Source organism: Diospyros lotus, chromosome 1 (genome assembly GCF_014633365.1).
Source record: "Diospyros lotus cultivar Yz01 chromosome 1, ASM1463336v1, whole genome shotgun sequence".
NCBI classification, from domain to species: domain Eukaryota; kingdom Viridiplantae; phylum Streptophyta; class Magnoliopsida; order Ericales; family Ebenaceae; genus Diospyros; species Diospyros lotus.
The window spans coordinates 45,482,202-45,504,955 of NC_068338.1; the positions used below are offsets into that span (position 1 = coordinate 45,482,202).

General features: G+C 37.4%; 1 protein-coding gene across 1 annotated transcript; it reads right to left on the minus strand.

The window, feature by feature from the left end:
• Window positions 1-21,885: 21,885 nt before the first annotated feature.
• On the minus strand, window positions 21,886-22,535 carry LOC127793936 (uncharacterized). Its single transcript, XM_052324745.1, has 2 exons — window positions 22,523-22,535; window positions 21,886-22,379 (listed from the first exon to the last, which is right to left on the minus strand). Exons 1-2 carry the CDS (start codon window positions 22,533-22,535, stop codon window positions 21,886-21,888), a joined length of 507 nt encoding a protein of 168 aa, XP_052180705.1.
• Window positions 22,536-22,754: the final 219 nt, after the last annotated feature.

The window sequence follows — 22,754 nt, forward strand, 5'->3', positions numbered from 1 at the left end:
TTAAAGATAAATAGGTTCTTTATATGGTGGATGATGATAACCGGGTAGGGAGGAAAGGTTACAACTGGTTGCATCTCGGTTTACTGTCTTCGTGTTTATTTTGTTTTCTGTTTTTCACCAAATCCCCCCCCCCCGTTTAGTCTTGTTTTGACAGATCCGTTTGAGGTTCGTTGGGAGACGACTTTGAGTTGCACCCTTGCTGCAAATCAAAATCATTATTCATCTAATCTATCGGTGTTCGACAGCCCGATTAGATTTTGGCGTCGTTACCGGGGAACCGTCAAACTGTTCTGCCATAACAAGATTTGTTTTCTGTCTTTCTTTTTCTTTTTAGTTCTCTTTCATTCTTTGTTGCTTCTTCGTATCTTGCTCTTTGGTTTCTCTTTTCTTTTATTTCCTTGTTGATTCTTTGTGTTTTCTTTGTTCATTCTTTGTGTTTTTCATTTCGGTTTGCTTGTTTTCTGTTTTTTTTTTTGCTATAAACAGCACTGTTCACTGCCGATGACTATCTCGGAATGCCCTGATTTTTGGTGTCCAAAGGAATTGGGGTGTGGGGAGAAATAGTCACTGCTATGCAGTGAGGGAGGGCATATTTTGGCCAAAATCCAACGTTTAGACCACTTTTTGGGCCATTTTGTGTTTTCTTGGTGTGTTTATGTGATTTTTCCTTGTGTGTTTTGTTTTGTTTTTGTTCTTGTTGATATTTAATGCATGACCAGATCATCTAAGGGTGACTTAATTGATTTAGATCCAGAAATTGATAGAACCCTTAGGCGACAAGCAAGAGAACTTAGATCCCAAGATAGGGCAGTGACTAATAGTGTCTTTCCCATTGTTTCTGATACTGTGTTTGAGTTTCAACCTAAACTGATCAATATGGCCACCTATGAAAACAATGGCAATGAGAATAGGAATAATGGGAATAATGCTAACAAAACTATTAGAGAATTGGCTGCCCCTGATGTGCATTATCAACCCTTGTGCATTCAGTATCCTCAATTGGAGGCAAACTTTGAACTGAAATCTGGATTGATACATTTGCTTCCCAAGTTTCATGGTCTTGTAGGTGAAGATCCACACAAGCATCTGAAGGAGTTCAACGTTGGCAATAAAGTCCTCCTCTACAATTCACGCCTAAAGCTGATGCCTGGTAAGTTGCGTTCTAGATGGGTTGGTCCTTTTGTGGTTACTCATGTTTTTCCCTATGGTGCAGTTGAGATCATGGATGGGTCGACTATGAAGAAATTCACAGTTAATGGGCAGAGGCTTAAACATTTCTATGAGGGCTTTACAGAACACACAGTGGAGGAGCTATCTCTCTTGGACCTTCCTCCGACTTGATACCACCAGGCTGTTTCTCTCTCCTTACTTTTCTTACTTTTCTTACTTGTCCTATACCTGATTCTTGCTGCATGCTTACATTGAGGACAATGTAATGTTTGAGTGTGGGGGGGAGTTTTAGAATAGATGTTTCTTTTCAAAAAAAAAAGATTTTTGGCAAAATGAGGCAAATTGAGTTCGAAAAAATTTGGCATGATTAGAAAGTCGATCTTATCTTTTTGGGCTCTCAAGTAAATTGGCAATGAGTTTGGCTTAGTGGGTTGATTGAGGTAGTCTTTGTGAGGATATTTGTGCTTGTTCTTTCTTATGATATGCGTGCATTCACTAACTATGGGTATCACTCCAGGGCTTGTTTTGAATCTTTATTGAAGCTATCAGTGCTCGTGCATGTGAAAAGATGATTAAGGCATTCTTTCATTTTACTCGCAATCTTCTCAAAAAAAATAATAAATAAAAATAATCTTAACATTCATTGCATCCCTTGATTATGGCAGCATATTAAGCAAGTCCTTTGGAATCAAAAGAAAAATAGATAGAAAGGCCAAAGGCCAAGGTGAGATGGAGCGTAAAACGCACTCGCCAAGGTGAGATGGAGCGTAAAACGCACTCACAAAGGTTGGGATGGAGCGTAAAACGCACCCACCATTCAAAAAAAAAAAAAAAGTTCTATTTTCTGCTTGCTTAATAGTTCTTCATTGATCTTGGATTGTCTTGAATGTTTTCTTCCTAAGGTTTACTTTACTTTTCATTGTTATCTTCCTATCCTTTTCAGAGCCATGAATAAAAGTCCTTTTGATTTACATGCAAAAAGCATTGAGAGTAGAGATTTAGAAGATGAGCATATCTGGTAGTGGAATTGTGATTGAGTGGAGTGAGGCATAACATTTGAGGAACTTGAGAGCATATTCTTATTCTATGAGGGTCTGCTTATTTTGACTCGTCTTGCCAAGTAAAATTGCCATGCTACTTGTTTGTCTGGGAAGCGTAAGAAAGATGATCTTTGAGTGTTGAATTCCTATAAAACTTGTCGTGCCTCTCATTTTGCATTTTTTACATCCATTTTATTATTGAGTGTTAGTGTCTAGTGTTTTGCCTAGGAGTGCAAAAGTCTAAGTGTGGGGGAATTTGATAGAGCGCATATTTTCATATTATTTAGCCCTCATATTTAGTCTTTTTGCATGTTAGTTGTATCATTTTATTCATCTTGATTTTGTTTTATTTTATTTTATAGGAATTGGGCTTCACACTATTTTATCTTATTTTGGACAGATTAGGGCTTCTTGAGTCATGAGAAATTTTGATGGCAAGAAGGGAAACAAGGAGATTGGAGACAAAGAAGCAAAAGTGTGCTCATGGATTTGACCTTCTGTGTTTCTTTCGAGTTTTTGGCCAAGTTATAATCCCATAACGTGAATGATGTCTTCAGAGATATTGTAGAGGACTTCTTGGGCTTTCCATAATGGTATGATTTGTCTAAATCCGAGTTCGTTTGGGCCTCCAAATATTGCTTCAAGTTAGAGCCGAAAAGCTGGGCCAAATCCTAATTGGATTAGAATTCTGCACAAATATGGAATCTTTAAAAGGCCATAACTTGAGCTTCTGATGTCCAAATCAAGTTATTTAAAAGCCCAAATTCATCTACTCTTCCTGATTCACAATTTTTATGAAGGGGACGAAGCCCAGAACGCACGTTATCCTATTTGAAATCGGCTCTGAAGTGGCGGTAACCTAGGGTTTCCTCCCTAAGCTCTATTTAAGCACATTAAGTAGCTGATTTTGGGGAGATTCTTTTCTCACGTGAACAGTAGCCAATTTTCCTTTTTCTCCATTGTTCTTGTCAAGATGGAAGGCTAAGGATTTTGTAACCGGTTGCATGCCATACTCCTTATCTGGTTTGAATCTTTGGACGTTTTTGTATATCTGTTTTCATCTTTAATCTTATGGTTTTGTTTCTTTGCTTCTTCTCAAGTGTGTATGTATTTTATGCGATCGTACGAATGCATGCATGATGCTTGGGAAGATTTGACTAATAGGCTCGATTGGGGTATTGGTTTGTAAGAAACAACATAAACTTAGTGGGCGATTGTTCATGTCGGTTTTAGATCTGTGTGCTAAAAGAAATTGAAACTTGTATATTGATCAAGAAGATCTTCTGTGATTTTTATATTTGTTTCGATTTAGTCTTCGGCGATTGTCAAGCATATTTTGTTAGATCTGGGGATTAAAGATAAATAGGTTCTTTATATGGTGGATGATGATAACCGGGTAGGGAGGAAAGGTTGCAACTAGTTGCATCTCGGTTTACTGTCTTCGTGTTTATTTTGTTTTATGTTTTTTACCAAATCCCCCCCCCCCGTTTAGTCTTGTTTTAACAGATCCGTTTGAGGTTCGTTGGGAGACGACTTTGAGTTGCACCCTTGCTGCAAATCAAAATCATTATTCATCTAATTTATCGGTGTTCGACAGCCCGATCAGCACCCCCGCCCAGATATCCCCAACCACCCGGACTACCAGAACGGGAGCGCCTACGGAAGGAAAAAGAATGAAACACAAGACAAAAACCACCCTGGCATGCATACACAAAAATAAGAACAGTGGAAACGAAGCTAAACACATGCATGCACTACGGGTACCCCGCTATCACAGCGGTCACATAATAAATAAATAAACACCGACTCCTGTGCCAACATACACAAGACTCGAGAAATGACCTGGCACAGTAAAAATAATAGAGTAAACCCTACTCAACCATCAGAGTTGACAGGGATTGACAGGACTGCCTGTACACCATACCGACTCTGCCGCTAAGAGATGACTCCCTTGTCATGGCCCACACTACCACTACCTGGAATGATGGAAAGACAAGGTAAGTCGAGAGACTCAACAAGCATAAGAAAAGAAAGGCTGAAGGTTGCACAAAACCAATAAGCTTCTCCCAGAATACCAACCCCCAAATACACACAAGTCATGAGACGCTACAACACAATAGTATAGCATAAACATAGCACATACCGGTCCTTGGGGCCCACATAAGACACCTGACACCCAAGTCCCATACCAACTTGTCGCTGCCCTAGACGGTAACAAATACCTTCAGCAAATCTGTGCATGCCATCCCGGGTCGGTACTCCCGCCACCCGTCCATGTCGGTACTCCCGACACCCGTCCTTGTCGGTACTCCCGACAGTCAAGCCAGAGGCTTCCTCGGAACGGTACTCCTGTCCGAGAACTAAATACTACCAGTAACCATGCAATGCACATAACAATGCAATGGTGTAATGAGCATCAACGTGATACACCGACGCCCATACATCCAAGCATCAGGCCATGCTCCGCCTACATAGTAAACCACACGCGATGCATATGCCCGTGCTGGATGCAACCTAACCAAACTAGTATGTCCGTGTCCAAGCATACTCAATACATGAATATCTCAATATCCAACCCGTACCCATGTGCATATCAAATCATGGATAGGAATATAATAAATCTAAACGTGCAGCGAATCACATACTGGTAGAGCTAGTCAGCAGTGCCCGGCACCGGTCAACGGTCAGTGACTAAGAGTGTCTTCCCGACGGTCCACTGCAGGGCCGTACAATAGTCTACCCCAATGTCACCAACAACCGACCCCTGCCTTACTACTCGATAGCTCTAACCGAACCATAAATAAATCCGGGAAAATCATAAATAACCCGCACGTCTAGGAATCTAGTCCCCAGGCTGGGTCAGCATCATTTCCAAAAGGAGTGGGGGTGTTACAAACCCCCATAGGCTCACAATAAGTAAAATTCTAGAAGCCTCTGATTTAATTTAAATTAAAACAAATGAATAATAATTCAACCAATAAGGCTAAGTGCCGAATTAGAATAAGGGAGGTTATAAAATACAGGAAATCACGGGGTCTTTCACGAGAATTAAAGAACAGAAAGAGAGGGTTAGGAGCTTGCCTTTACATGGCCGATTCTTGCCTTTCTTACACTCCCGCTGCGAAGTAAGACATTTACTAGTGATTAATAAAACAGTCTAAAATCCCATGAAGGCACTCCGTAAATAAAACCCCAACGAGTCTTATATTTAATTTAAATTATATCACACCGATAACATCCTCAATGTATATAATTAATTAATTAACAACTCACCAATATGCACACACGGCTAGGCATTCCTTAACCTTTCTTTTATCCTATTTTCATTTCACTCACCCACTGATTCACACTCACACACTAATTACACATATATACATATAGATGTATAAATTGGCACACGGCACACTCACTGCAACACAAACCCTCACAATCAAATTAAAATACACACAGAAAGCTCACCACTTGCACACGGTGCACTCATGTAGATATATATATATACACTTACACACCAAATTAATACACCCAACACAGCATAATCACCCAAATTAACAAAATCACACTTATAATTAAAATATAACTATACAAAATTATTAATACATAATAACTTACTTACCTGCTAATTAAACTTGGTTTAATTCCTCAACTTCTCCTAATTTCCTCACCATTTCCAGCCTGAAAACGCCTTCTTCTTCTTCCGAAAGCCCTCTGTTTGCTCACTGTTTAAAAGCTTCAATTGAGCTTCAATTTGAAGCATTGATAGCAACAGAAATCGGCAAAAATGCAGCCAATTTAACCTGAAAATATGTGTAAAATAGAGGGAGTGGGAGAGTGGCAGCGCGGGCGCACCAGCGCGCGCCACGTGGCCGCGCAAGGGGCCAGCACTGGCGCCCCAAAACGGCGCCGTTTTGGGCTGTCTCTGCTGCCCAAAATAATTAATTTCTTCCCCAGCCACGGGCGTTCGCCCCCCTTGGTTTGATCCCGCGCCCCACGCCAGCACCGGCGTGCACGCGACCACTAAGCTAGCTGCTTCTTTAACATTATATACACACTTAATTAATTTTATAGTGACTTCAGCCATTTTCGAAAATTTACACTTAAACCCACAACTTTCAGAAACCTCAACATACACCCCTAACTCCCATTTCCCTTATTACACTTATACCTCAAACATTTCAGAAATTCTCCCAAATTACTTTATTTTAATCTTTTTCTAAATACTCCCTAATAAATAGTTATTTTCTCAAAATAACATAAATAAATAATTTCCAAATATTCAATAATGCCCTCAAACACCAATTTAAATAATTATTATTATTTATTTTCAAGATTCGGGATATTACAACGGGTGGAGAGGGGCTAGGTCTCGGGTTATCGGGTGCAAGAGGGCTGGGTGTTGGGTGAGGGAGAAGCCAACGAGTTGACGACGGGATGAAGGTTGACGAGAGATAGGGGGGTGTGACTCAAGATGAAGGGTTAGCTTTCACTTCTTGATATTACGGCGGATTTCTGCCTGTAGTCCTAGTAGTGTTGGTGAACTGTCAGAGGCCAATAAAGTATACAGAACAAAATAGGGTGAATTACTACATGGATCTTGTTGCTGGATTTAATTCTAATTGTTTCAACAATTACTACACTCCTTTGAGACGAAATCATTCGTATATGCTGGTAGGTCATGACCTGAAAATGTCGAATGTAACGGAATTGTGCACAGTAGAGGCGGTGGTTCTCGTTGCGGATGAGCCATTCTTGGGTGGCCGGAACGTTTCCCTCTTGGACATTCACAACGCCATGGCTAATGGATTTGAGCTTTCTTATTTGGATGGTGTATCATGGCAGTGCCCCCCGGAATCGTCCTACTACTTTCATTGTGCGTAAGACTTCTTTTCTGATCATATTTTAGAGCTCGAAATTTATTTAGTCAATGTTTGTTAATTAAAATATTGATAAAAATATTAGATATGAAAAATATTTTTTTTAAACGTGTTTATTAAACTTATCTAATAATTCTTAATTAGATAAAAAAATTATGTGACTTTTTATCTTAATTTTTCAAGATATATTTATCTCTTCATCCTCTAAATAAATATATATTGATTCTTACAAATAAAAAAAAAATGATACTTATGTCTTTTAGTATACTCTAAAAAATTTAACAAATAGTTTGATAAAAATTTTTGAATATTTCTCAATCTTATTTTAACTATTCTATATTTTAGTTCAAAAAGTATTTCGATTTTATTTTGATACTATCTTACATTATTAATTTTAATCAACACTAAGTTAGTATATTATCGCCATCTTACTTTTGAGGAAAACAATATTTTTATAATTTTCTTTAAAATATCAATAAATCAAATGGGGATAATGTTTTCAGACATATTTTTTGTCAGGCCTGTAGTGAAATTATTTAAATACCTCTCATTACACATACATATATATATATATACATAAACATATAAAATATAGGGAAATTCTATTCAGAACCCGAAAATTTACTCTTCAAAACCTACGTCCCATCAAAATTTTCAATAATTTTAATATACCTCTTTTACCCCACAACCCACAGCAAACTCTCTTCTCCGATCACCTCTCATCCCCAGCCATTACCTAAATATATAAATACTCACTCACACACACTTATATATATATACACACAGCATGGCCGCGGCCATGGCAGCCGCGACCATGCAACCCAGCACACACACATATACACTCAAACACCAATACACTCACACACCTATATAAATATATATATACACACTCACACACACTTATATATATATATATATATACACACAAGTTCCATGGCCGCGGCCATGGAAATCTGCAATCCTCGCACTACGAGGTGGGGGAGTTTTTGAAATAGCGAGGTGCGGGGATTTCTAAAATCTCTGCACCTCGCGGTGCAGGGAATCAAGCCTTCCCCGATTGCTGGGAAGGCTTGATTAAATTTGTTTTATTTTAATTAAATTTATTTTATTATAATAAAATAAAATAAAAAATAATATAAATAAATAAATTTTAAAATATCTGTATTTTAAGTAATTATAAATTAACTATTTTTAAATTTTAAATCATTATAATTAAGTGTTGAATTTTTAATACTTAAAAAAATTTAAAATTTATTTTATTGAATTACTTAAAAATAGGCATATCTAAACATAACTTTATGGTAAAATTATTTTACGAGTACATGTTTTTGTACACATTTCTTTAAACATATCTTCTATATACATAAAACATAACTTTATGGTTGGATTATTTATTTATTTTTATTTTGTTATGAATTGCAGGCCTCATGGAGAAAAACCAAATTGGTGAGTGTTATTTTCCATTGCATATATAAGTTGGAAAAAATATAAAAAACTTAAAAGTACATTAAATAAATCAAAAATAATATTATTAAACCTCATTTTTTGTAGTTAGATGATGATATTTCTTTCTATATACATATAATAGGTCTTGTAATGTGGTAATTTATCACAATAAAAAATGTTCTTTTTTGTGACAAAAATAATAAAGTAACGCAATAATTACTATAAAAATATAATGCACATTTATTGTAAACTGATGAAATTAAAATCAAAATTTTATTTCAAACTACTCATCTTATATTCGATTCACTTTACCATAGAATGACGTTAGATATGACAAGAACAAAGTCTTTAGTTTGGTAAGAGTCGATAGAGTTTTTTTTTTTTTTTTAATAATGTTTAATTACTTTCATTTATATAAAGATTTAAAAAAACTTATTTTAAAAATAAAAAAGTGTGTTCACATTATTTTTTTTATGCTTCCCACCACATTTTTACTATCAACAACTTTAAAAAATATTTACATTTTCTGTTGAAATTATGGAACCGAGCAGCAGGGGTGCTCGTGAAGTCGTGATGGTACGTTAACCTAATAAAAAAAAAAATTGACAAAATGCCTTTCATTAGCGAGAGATTCCAATGAAAGCTAGTAAGTCTTACTTTACTTGTCTCAAGTGACATAGTATAAAGGTGTGTTTGATAGCATTTAGTTGAAAAGGAAAGTATTTTTCAACTTGTATGGAAAATAAAAACCATCTCCCCCTAAATGGAATTTTTCATGGAAAAGTGGACTCGTTTGATTGCCTATATTTTATATGGAAAATGACGATTTTCCATCTAAATTCTCACATTTGTAGTGTTTGATTAGCTAAATTTTCCTGAAAAAGTAAGTTCTAATTTTTAGTCACGTGATGCGAATTTCTCACTTTTGCTGGAAATGGTTTTCCTAGGAGGGGCTGGTTTTTCATTTCCAGGGAATTCACTCATCACTTCACTCACCGCGACACAGCACCAACACCTAAATTCATTGCTTGTTCGCCTCGATTTCTCTAGGGTTTTCCTCTCTCATTCGAGTCGACTTTGTCCCTTTCCTCTTCGTCGCCATCCACCCCCGAAGTCGAGCCCCGACTCTGGCTTCGTCGCCATCTCCGACTTCAGAATGGCGTCTTCACAATGACGGAGCGAGAGAGTGAAAGAACGAGCGAGAGAGAGAAAAAGAGAGACTCACAATGAAGGTGGTGCGACAGCGTTGGCGGTGGTGAGGACCTCGTCATCGAAGGCAACAACGGAGATGAGCGTGTCGGGGTAGTAGGCGGCAACGTATCCAGATGGTGACGGTGGGGTTGGAGGAGCCGATGGCGAGGATCTATGTAATATCCTGTAATTTGAAAATAAATAATAATTATTCAAACCGATATTTGAGGGCATTATTGAATATTTAGGAATTTAAGAGACAATATTTATTTATGTGGTTTTGGGGAAAATAAGGAATTAAAGGTAATTAATTAAATTATTTGGGGATGGTTAATCATTGTTAATTATTGTATTGATGGGTTTAAAGAAAATATAAAATTAGTTGTATTAAAAAGACATTAAGACAATTAATAATCTTATTTGGGAGTATTTATGAAAATAAGAAAATAAAATTAATTTAGTGGATTTTTTGAAAATTTGAGGTGTAAGTGAGATAAGAGGAAATTGGAATTTGGGGTGCATGTGATAATTTTTGAAAGTTTAGGGGTGTTGGTGCAAAATCTGGAAAGTTGATGGAAGTCACCTTAAATATAATGGGGGACGTTTATATATTGAAGGTGTAATATCCTGAAATTTGGGAATTAAATAAATGATTATTAATTTAGTTGGGAACAATTAATAATTGCTAAATTTTGCAATTGAAGTGATTTTGATTTATTGGAATTGAATAATTTGGTGAATGGTTGATACTTAGTAATTATTGTGTATAAGTTGATTGTTAAATATTTTTGGGTTTAAGAGAAATATTAATTATTAATTAATTGGGAGTATTTATAGAAATGGTAAATAAATTAAGTTAGTGAATGTCTGAAGATATTGGGGTACAAGTGTAATAAGGAGAAAAAAATAAAGTTTAGGGTGTATGTGGAAGTTTTTGAAAGTTGTGGGTTTAAGTGTAAATTTGGGAAATGACCAAGAGTCATGTTAAATGTAATTATGTGTGCATATAGTATCAAAGGTGATGGCTGGCTAGGTGGTTTGCGCGCGCGAGGGTGGAGGCTAGATCGCGTGTTCGATTCGGTGGGGAGGGCTCTCCGTGCGCTGGGAAAAACGAAAGTGATTTTGGGCATCAGAGGGCAGCCAAAACGACGTCGTTTTGGGGCGCCAATGATGGCCAATTGCGCGGCCACGTGGCGCGCGCTGGTGCGCCCGCGCTGCCACTCTCTCATGCCCTCTATTTTACACGTATTTTAAGGTTAATTGGCTGCATTTTTTTTAGCCGATTTTTGCTCCTATTAATGCTTCAAATTGAAGCTAAAAATTGAGTTAAAACAGTGAGCAATCAGAGGGCTTTCGGAAGGAGAAGAAGACGTTTTAAGGTTGGAAATGGTGAGGAAACTAGGAGAAATTGAGGAATTAAACCAAGTTTAATTGTGGTTTAATTAGCGAGTAAGTAAGCTATTATGTATTAATAATTTTGAACAGTTAGATTTTAATTATAAGTGTGATTTTGTTAATTTGGGTGATTATGCTGTGCTGGGTGAATTAATTTGGTGTGCAAGTATATATATATACATACTAGTGCACTGTGTGCGTGAGAGTATATTGTTTTGATTGTGAGAGTGTGAGGGTTTGGGTTGCAGGAGTGTGTCGTGTGCCAATTTATGTATCTATATGTATTTATGTGTAATCAGTGTGTGAGTGTGAATCAATGGGTGAGTGCAATGAAATTAGGATAAAAGAAAAGTTAAGGAATGCCTAGCCCTGTATGCATATTGGTGGAGATATGTGTATATGCTATTAAGCAAATATATATATATATTTTCCGATGCTTATAAGCTAAGCAGCAAGTAGTGGTGCATATTGGTGAGTTGTTATTATTATATATATTAATTAATTAATTATATATATTGAGGATATTATTGGTGTAATGTAATTTAAATTAAATATAAGACTCGTTGGGGTTTTATTTACAGAGTGCCTACATGGAATTTTAAACGGTTAAATTATTTATATTACACGGTTAGCTTTAATTAATGTGTGCCACGATTTTATTAATCATTAATATATGTCTTACTTCGTAGCGGGAGTACAAGAAAGGCAAGAAACGGCCGTGTAAAAGTAAGCTCCTAACCCTCTCCTCGTGTTCTTCAATTCCTGTGAAAGACCTCGTGATTTCCTGTAATTTTATGCCCTCCCTTACTTTAATTCGGCACCTAGCCTTATTTGTTAAAATATTATTCATTTGTTTTAATTTAAATTAAATCCGAGACTTCTAGAATTTTATTCGTTGTGAGTCTATGGGGGTTTGTACTGCCCCCATTCCTTTTGGGAATGATGCTGACCCAGCTTGAGGACTAGGTTCTTAGACGTGCGAGTTATTTATGATTTTCTCGGATTTATTTATGGTTCGGTTAGAGCTATCGAGCAGTAGGGCAGGGGTTAGTTGTTGGTGACGTTGGGATAGACTATTGTACGCTCTTGAAGTGGACCGTCAGGTGGACACTCCTAGTCACTGGCCGTTGACCGGTGCTGGGCACTACTGACTAGCCCTACCAGTTTGTGATTTACGGCACATTTAGATTTATTATATTACTATTCATGATTTGATATGCACATGGGTACGGGTTGCATGTTGGGATATTCATTTATTGAGTATGCTTGGACACGGACATTCTAGCTTGGTCAGGTTGCATCCGGCACGAGCATATGCATCGTGTGTGGTTTACTATGTGGGCGGAGCATGGCCTGATGCTTGGATGTATGGGCCTCGGTGTATCCCGTTGATGCTCATTACGCCATTGCATTTTTATGTGCATTGCATGGCTACTGGTAGTATATAGTTCTTGGACGGGAGTACCGTTCTGAGTGAGCCTATGGCTCGGTTGTCGAGAGTACCGATAGGGACGGGTGTTGGGAGTACTGACATGGACGGGTGACGGGAGAACCGACCCGAGACAACGCGCACAGGATGCTGGAGGTATTTGTTACCGTCCAAGGCAGCGACAGGTTGGTATGGGACTTGGGTGCTAGGTGTCTCATGTGGGCCCCAAGGACCGATATGTGCTTTGATTATCCTATACTATTGTGTTGTAGCGTCTCATGGTTTGTGTATATTTGGGGGTTGGTGTTCTAGGAGAAGCTTATTGGTTTTGTGCAACCTTCAATCTTCTTTTCTTATGCTTGCTGAGTCTCTCGACTCACCTTGTTTTTCCATCATTCCAGGTAGTGGCAGCGTGGGCTATGGCAAGGGAGTTAACTTTTGGTGGTAGAGTTGGTATGGTGTACAGGCAGTCCCGTTAATCCCAGTCAACTCTGATGGTTGAGTAGGATTTACTCTATTATTTTTTCTGTGCCAAATTGTTTCTCGAGTCTCGTGTATATTGGCACAGGAGTTTGTGTTTATTTATTTATCATGTGACCGTTGTGATAGCGGGGTACCCGTAGTGCATGCATGTGTTTAGCTTCGTTTCCGCTGTTCTTATTTTTGTTTATGCATGCCAGGGTAGTTTTTGTCTCGTGTTTCATTCTTTCTCCTCCCGTAGACGCTCCCATTCAGGTAGTCTTGGTGGTTGGGGATATCTAGACGGGGGTCCTTACAGAAGGCGTGTGGTGGCGCGAGTGGTCGTGCGCGAGAGCGACTAGGGGCTGGACGCGGGTTCGATTCTGCCCGCGTATGAGGGAGGAAAATGCTTATTTTAATCGGCAAGGACGCCCAAAACGGCATCGTTTCACCAGAGGCGGTGGCCTCCTAGCGATTGCCATGTGGCTGCGCCTCTGCCTTCTATTTTTGCTAATTTAAAGGCCGATTTCTGCCATTCTCGAACTAGCTAGTAGAGAGTAATTTAGAGGAGAAGAAGACGCGCGCACAGTGATGAAAAATGGAGAAAATTTGGAAGAAAAGTCAAGATTAAATGCGGTTTAAATGAGTTTTAATTAGACATGTGAGAAAAAAATTATGTATTAATCATTCTGTACGGTTGAAATTTAATTTTGGGCTCGATTTTGTTAATTTTGGGAGTTTAATCTATTTACAGCGTATATTAATTTGGTGCCGTACAAGCGTAAAAATATTGTAATCTGCTACAACGAGGCAAGCTCCCTTTTGTTTTTGCGAACTCCTTTCATTTTATGAACCACACGTCTTCCCTTAATTTGTTTCGGTGTCATGTATTAATTATATAAATTGAGGATGTTATTGATATGATTTAATGTAAATTAAAAATAAGACTCGTTGGGATTTTATTTGCAGTGTGCCTACATGGGTAAAAAGTATTAAAAGCGTTATATGTTTAAGAATTTTATACGGCTAAATTATTAATATTATATGGTTAAATTTACTTAATGGAAGCTACGATTTTATTTATTGTCAGGAAATGTTTTACTTAGCAGCGGGAGTGCAAGAAAGACAAGAGACGATTGTGTAAAGGCAAACTCTTAACCCTCTCTTCATGATCTTTATTTCTCGTGAAAGTCTTCGTGGGTTCTTGTATTTTATTCCCTCCCTTCAATTCGGCGCTTAACATTATTTATTGAGTTATTATTCATTTGGTATGATTTAAATTAAATTCGGGACTTCTAAAATTTTAGTTTTTGAAAGGCTACGGGGGTTTGTACGGCCCTTAGTCCTTTTGGAATGATGTCGAACCTATCTTAGGGACTAGGTTCTTAGAAGTGCGGGTTTATTTATGGATTTCTCGGGTGGGCATTGGCTAGAGCTATGGAGCAGTGAGGCAAGGGTCGACTGTTTGGTGACGTGGAGTAGACTATTGCACAGCCTTGAAGTGGATCGTCGGGTGGACACTCCTAGTCACTGACCATTGATCGATGCCAAACACTACTGATTAGCTCTGCCATTATGTGATTTACTGCATGATTCGTTTGTTGTATTATCGTTCATGATTTGATATGCACATGGGTACGGGATACATATTGGGATATTCATTTATTGAGTATGCTTGGACACGGACATTCTAGCATGGTTAGGTTGCATCTGGCATGGGCATATGCATTGCGTGTGGTTTACTATGTGGGCGAAGCATGGCCTGATGCCTAGATGTATGGGCACCAATGTATCACGTTGATACTCACTACGCCATTACATTTTTATATGCATTGCATGGTTACTTTATGTTTAGCAATCTCGAACGGGAGGATTGTTCCGAGGGAGCCTACGGCTTGGTTATTCTACAGCTCGGGTGTTGGGAGGACCGACGCGAGCATTCGGGTGACGGGAGCACCGACCCGGGACAACGGGCACAGGTTTGTTGGAAATATATGTTGCCTTTCAGGGCAGCGACAGATTGGTATGGGACTTGGGTGCCGTGTGTTTTGTGTGGACCCTAAGGACTGATACGTGCTTTTATTTACGCTTGTATGCTATGTTGTTTGTCTCATGGCTTGCGTGTGCTTGGGGGTTGGTGTTATTGGGAGAGTTTATTGGATATGTTTAGCCTTCGGCCTTTCTTTTTTTATGTTTGCTGAGTCTCTCAACTCATTTTGCTTTCCATCATTCCAGGTAGTGGCAGCGTGGGTCATGGGTTAGGGAGATATCATCTAGCGACAGAGTCGGTATGGTGTACAGGCAGTTCCGTCAGTTATCGTAAACTTTGATGTTTGAGTAGGATTTACTCTATTAATTTTGACCGTGCCAGGTTATTCCTAGTGTCTCATGTATGTTGGCACAAGAGTTTGTATGCATTTATTCATCTTGTGACCGCTGTGCTAGCAGAGTTCCCGTAATGCATGCATGTGTTTAGCTTTGTTTCCGCTGTTTTTATTTTTGTGTATGCATAACAGGGTAGTTTTTGTCTTGTATTTCATTCTTTCTCCTTCCGTAGGCACTCCCGTTCGGGTAGTCCGGGTGGTTGGGATATCCAGGCGGCGGTGCTTACAATCTGGTTGTTGGGCACGCTAATGACGACTCGCCGTTGACATCATAGAGCCGGACATGGCCGATCTTCTACACCTTCAAAAATGCCAAGCAACGGCAGTGGCAGGAGGGAGACGTGGGAGGGAGACAGAGAGGGTGAGATAGTGGGTTTGGGTTTATTTTTATTTTACTTGCTATTTTTCATCACAAATTAATAAATAGAGAATTTTATTGTTATTTTTAATTTTTTGTGATAAATACAAATGTATAGAAATAAAAAATAAAAAATAAAAACAATCATAAATCATGTATAAAGTAACAAATTTGGAAAATGAAAAAAATTTAATTTTATGGCTTCATTTTTTTGAGAAAATGATTTAGTTAACTTAAAATAGATTATTATTTTGATTTTTCTATATAGGATTCAATGTTTTTCAATATATTTTTACCATTGAATTTCATGGAAAATGATACATTTTTATAAAAAATAATGCATATCAAACACGAAATACCATGAAAATGACCAAATTATATAGAAAATATTACCAATTAAACACCTAAAGATGGAAAATAAGAGTGCGTTTGATTACAAGGGTGGAATTTGAGTGGAAAGAAAATGAATTCTAAGGAATTAAATTACCTAAAATTAAATTTCAGGGAAAATATCAATTTATAACGTTTGATTTGCTTAATTTTCTACCTAGAAATTATTTTATTTTTCCAACTTTTGATGTTTGATTGCTATTATTTTCCATAAAAAGTTATTTTTCTAACTTTTGGTGTTTGATTGCCATTATTTTTCCTAGAAAATGAACATTTTCTGTAAGCACCCCCGCCCGGATATCCCCGACCACCTGGACTATCCGAACGGGAGCGCCTACGGAAGGGAAAAAGAATGAACACAAGTCAAAGCCACCCTGGCATGCATACTCAAAAATGAGAGCAACGGAAGCATAGCTAAACACATGCATGCACTATGGGAACACCGCTAGCACAACGATTATAAGATAAATAAATAAACACAGACTCCTATGCCAACATACACGAAACTCGAGGGACAACCTGGCGCAGTACAAAATAATAGAGTAAATCCTACTTAGACACCAGAGTTGAAAGAGATTGACGGGACTGCCTGTACACCATACCGACTTTGCAGCTAAAAACTGACTCCCCTGCCATGGCCCACGCTGCCACTACCTGGAATGATGGAAAGCAAGATGAGTCGAGAGACTCAACAAGCATAAGGAAGAAAGGCTGAAGGCTGAACATATCCAGAAAACTCTCCCCAGAATAAACCCCCAAGTACACACAAACCATGAGACGCTACAACACAATAACATAACATAATAAAAGCACATACCGGTCCTTGGGGCCCACACAAGACACACGGCACCCAAGTCCCATACCAACCTGCCGCTGCCCTAAAAGGAAACATGTGTCTCAAACAAACCTGCGCGCGCTGTCTCGGGTCGGTACTCCCGTCACTCGTCCATGTCGGTACTCCCGACACCCGAGCCATAGGCTCCATCGGAACGGTACTCCCGTCCGAGAACTATATACTACCAGTAGCCATGCAATGCACATAAAAATGAAATGGCGTAGTGAGCATCAACGTGATACACTGGTGCCCATACATCCAGACATCAGGCCATGCTCCGCCCACATAGTAAACCAAACGCGATGCATATGCCCGTGCTAGATGCAACCTAACCAAACTAGAATGTCTGTGTCCAAGCATACTCAATAAATGAATATCCCAACATGCAACCCGTACCCATGTGCATATCAAATCATGAACGGTAATACAATGTATCTAATCATGCAATACATCACATACCGGCAGAGCTAGTCAGTAGTGCCCGGCACCGGTCAACGGCCAGTGACTAGGAGTGTCCACCCGACAGTCCACATTAGGGCCGTACAATAGTCTACTCCAACATCACCAACAACCGACCCCTGCCCCAGTGCTTGATAGCTCTAACCGAACCATAAATAAATTTGAGAAAAACTGTAAATAAACCCGAAAAAATCATAAATAAACCCGCACGTCTAGGAACCTAGTTCCCAGGCTGGTTCAGCATCATTCCCAAAAGGAGTGGGGGTGGTACAAACCCCCATAGGCTCCCAATGAATAAAATTCTAGAAGCCTCAGATTTAATTTAAATTAGAACAGATGAATAATAATTCAACAAATAAGGCTAGGTGCCGAATTAAAGTAAGAGAGATGATAAAATACTAGAAATCACGAGGTCTTTTACGGGAATTAAAGAACACGAGGGGAGGGTTAAGAGGTTGCCTTTACACGGCCGTTCCTTGCCTTTCTTGCATTCCCGTTGCGAAGTAAAACGTTTAATAGTGATTAATAAAACCACGGCTCATATTAATTAAATTTAACCGTGTAATATAAATAATTTAACCGTCTAAAATCCCACGTAGGCACACCGTAAATAAAATCCCAATAAATCTCATATTTATTTTAAATTAAATCACGCTAATAACATTCTCAATTTATATAATTAATACGCGACATCGAAACGAATTAAGGGAAGGCGTAGAATTCACAAAATGAAAAGAGATCGCAAGGGTAGAGGAGAGCTTGCCTGAATTTAGCTATTTACAACGTTTTTATGCTTAAATGCCACCAAAATAATACACGCTGTAAAATAGAATAACTCTTAAAATTAATAAAATTGGACTCAAAATGAAATTCCAACTGTACAGAATGTTTAATATCTAATTCTCTACTTATCTGGATAATTAAACTGCGATTAAAACTCATTTAATCTTGAAATTTTTCCCAAAAATAGCTTTGCGCACTGCTCACCTTCTTCTATTTTTTTTTTCCTCTGTTCGCTGGTTCAAAATTGGCCTTTAAATTGAAGCAAAACAAAGGCTTCAACTGGGCGGCCCACCACGTGGCGCGCCCAACAGCCGCGCATGGCTGCCACCGCCTTGCCCAAAACGACGCCGTTTTGGGCAAGGGTTTTGGCTGAAAAATCAGCCAAAATACTCCAGTGCGCGCGCACACCGGCGGGGCTCGAACCCGCGACCTCACCCAACACATGCGCACTCGCAACCGCCCGCGCTAGCCAACTCCTTTAACCATATAGTGCCTTCAATTAAATTTAAAGTGACTTTCAATTACTTTCCAATTTTTGCACCAGCACCCCTAAACTTCCAAAAATTCTCACATGCACCCCCAAACTCTAATTTCTCTTATTACAGTTATACCCCGAATTTCTAAAAAATCCCCTAATTCAATTTATTTTCCTATTTCGTAAATACCCTAATTAAATTAATTAAACCTAAATTTTCTATTTCCTCAAAATTACATAAATACACATTTTTTTTCCTTAACTCTCCAAATAATTTAATATTTCATTTAAATTTCAAAACAAATAATTATTTCCTTGAAATAATAACTACTCAATAATCACCGAATAAAAATTAAATCAATATTTCATTTAATCCCACAAATATTTGTTAATCTCCACAAACACAATAATTAATAATTATTAATCATTTTCAAATTTCAGGATATTACATTTTCCATGAAAAAAATACCTTTTTTACCTTGAAATTCAAAGCAAATTCAAAATCATCATTATGAATATGAAAGTAAATTCAAAGTCAAAATTCAATTTTACAGTTCTTATTGGAATGAACCAACCAATTTTACAAATTTCTTTTTCTGAAAAGAAGGCAACTAATGTGAAAGCTACTCAATCAAACAACATGGATAGAAGACCATCATTGCTGTAATTCTCGACATTTAACAAAAAATTAATAAAAATCAACATAATACACTTATAACGCAAACAACAATAATACACCTGTAACGCAAACAACAACAAAAAATATGCCCCCACAATTGTAACTCAAACAGCAACATTGCCAACAACATAAAACCGTAAACACAATACACCTGTAATGCAAACAACAACAATAATACATCTATAACGCAAACAACAACAAAAAATATGTCCTTCACAATTGTAACTCAAACAGCAACATTGCCAACAACATAAAGCCATAAACATAATACACTTGTCAAGTAGACACCTGTAAAGCCATAAACATAATACACCTGTAAAGCCATAAATTACAAAGCCTAATATTTGTATAATAATGCACACTATCTTCTAATTTGACTTGATCCATCCATGAAGAATACATGCATGAAGATCAGAATTTCAGCACTCCTTCATCATGACCAAGAAAAGACTTATAAACCCATAATTCAATATACTTTGTCAAAGAAAATTCATGCCACAAAAACCTGTAAACTAGTTGATATCACATCATGGAAGTAAACTTATCACATCATGGAAGTAAATTATGTGTCAAACTCAAAACAAAAAGCCAAAAATAAAGCACTCTCTGAGGAGTTGGGAAAATGGATCTTACCAGTTCATTGGACGTAAACCAAATTCCAGCATAGCAAGAAAATATTTTCTGTCAACACATATATCAAAACAAGTGTCCTAAAAAAGAACCTGGCCTAAATGATCATTGAGGATGTGGAAGTATTCATGCCACGATGAAAATAAACACATTATAAGTGCCATAACGGGGTAGAAACCTCTTATTATGGAGTGATAAGTTACACACACACACAAAAAAAAAAAAACTAATACTTCTGGTCCACTGGAGACAACAAAAGCAAACTACTTGTATCATTTTCATCCCCTATACACATCAAGACTAGTATAAATTTATCAATGCTGATCCATTGCAATAAAAGTATTAAAGAGTTTTAAACTACTCACCAATAAGATAATCTAACAAAACCATACATAATAAAATTAGATGACCATACATCAATTAAAAATATGCACAAAACCACAATAAGACCATACATAGAGCAATACAAACACAACATACCCATTGGTCTCATTCAAACAAACTATGCAAACAATGTACCTATTACAAAATATATAAAAATATGCAGTTTCATTCTGCCTTACAAATTAAACAGTGTTTGTCACAAACATACTAAACATCATCTACTAATTAAGCAGAGGTGGATCACGACCAAGTTTTTCAAAAACCCAATCCCGCATAAATGCTTCATCAGTCAAACTCATAAAGATTCTCACAAAACTTTCATCCGCTTGAAATATCTTCATGATTTGCATCATATCATACCTATCTATCTTCATGCCTTGTAATTTTTCTAAAACCAATTGCCAATTTATATGTTTTTGTGTATCTAATGTCGCTTGAATCTCCATAGCATTGGCAATTCTTTTCGATGATTCGGCAATACTCGATAGGGCAATAATACTCTCATCGGGTTGGGTACGTCTACACTGACTTTTGTTAGTTCCACCTTCGGCGCTATGCTTGGAATCACTTTTTTTGCTTGAATTTGTAGCTTTACTTTAACTATCAATCTCATTTACACTTTCATCCAGTACTAAAAAAAAAAAAAAAACTTATTAAAATCTATTATATAAGGCATATTATAAATAATATATATTCATTATTTACTTGTATAAATACCATGGATGGGTGAGATGTCGTCATTGCCGGCTGTTGAGCGCTCTCATGTAGCAACATCATTTCCAAGGATAACCTCCAACTCATCATATCAAGGACAATGTTTGTTCTTCCACTTTCCAAATTCCGGTTTCCCCTAAAAAAAATTTTAGAAACAAAGGCAAATATTTTCATGACTTGTCAATGCCCAAAAGAAACTATACTACTAATGTGTAATGAAAAAAAAGTTGCATGGTCGATAAAGCATTATACCTTAAGAAACTCCTCCCAAGCCAATACGCCGGCTGTGACACGCCTAGTGTTAGGATCCAACCTAAAACCACTCATACTTAATAATTGACGAAGTTCAACATGTTCTTTCTTAATAGTCTTCAAACGCCCCCTTACATTTTTTTCTGACACCACAACTCCAAACCCATTATTTACGCTCTCAATTATCTTTGACACTTGAGATGATGTAACGCCATTGTCACTTCTTTTGTGACCGGTCAACACTTGATGATATAGTGCGCTAATCATACAGTTATCCATTACATCATTCCAACGTATGTGAAGATTCTTAGATGTAGGATTCATTTGGCTTGAGCTCTTTTCCTCTCCCATAAGGTTTTTTTGATTATGTGCCATAAAATCTGTCTTTCAAAATTAAAAAAGTTATGGTCAACCATTACATAATACCATGTACAAAATATAATAACCGACTAATAATATGTCTTCAATTTCAACAATGTTATATAAGCAAGTTTATGTCAACCATTACATAAAGACATAAATGACAATTAAAAATTCAAATTTAATCGAAATCAACTCCTGCATCATGGTTGGGACGATAATCAGCCCATATTAAATCAGCAATTATATTCCTATTATTAGACCATGCTGCATCAGCTGTGAAAAATATATGAGCATTTGGAGTCTCGTCTTTAGATACATCGACAACATGTGTAGGGTTATCCTCATCATCGCTAGTATCTACGTCCTCACCACAAACATCTTCTATATCATCATTCCTTAAGAAGTTGTGGACGACACAACAAGCAAGGACTATCTTTGCTTGTGTTTCAATGTCGTTGTAGGGTTGATGCCTCAAATATGTAAATCTTCTCTTAAGCAAACCAATTGTCCTCTCAACAACATTATGTAGAGATGAATGGCGAAAATTGAACAACTCCTTACTACTTTCAGGATGTTGACCCTCAATGTCTATACGATGATAACGAGTCCTACGATATGGTGCAAGAAATCCTGGAACCAATGGGAAGTGGGCATCACAAAGATAATATTTACCTATCAAAGAATTGTTTGTTACATAATCATTATTAAATAATTGGTAACCTTTTGAAAAAAAATGATATCAAACTAGTGGTACAACTTACCCAAAGGAACTGTCAGCTTATATATGTCCTTGCCGTAATATTGCACTCATTAACAATCGATCGTCATGTGCCGATCCCTCCTAACCGGCAAGCACATATGTAAATTTCATATCAAATGTGCAAGCTACTAAAACATTTTGAGAAATCTTTTGCTTTCTATTGCGATACCTAGTTTGTTCTTCTAAGGAGACATTCGCAGGAATATGTGTACCATCTATTACCCCTACAACATCCTTTAACAAAAAAAAAAAAACTTTTAATAAGAAAATTACTTTAGAATATTGAA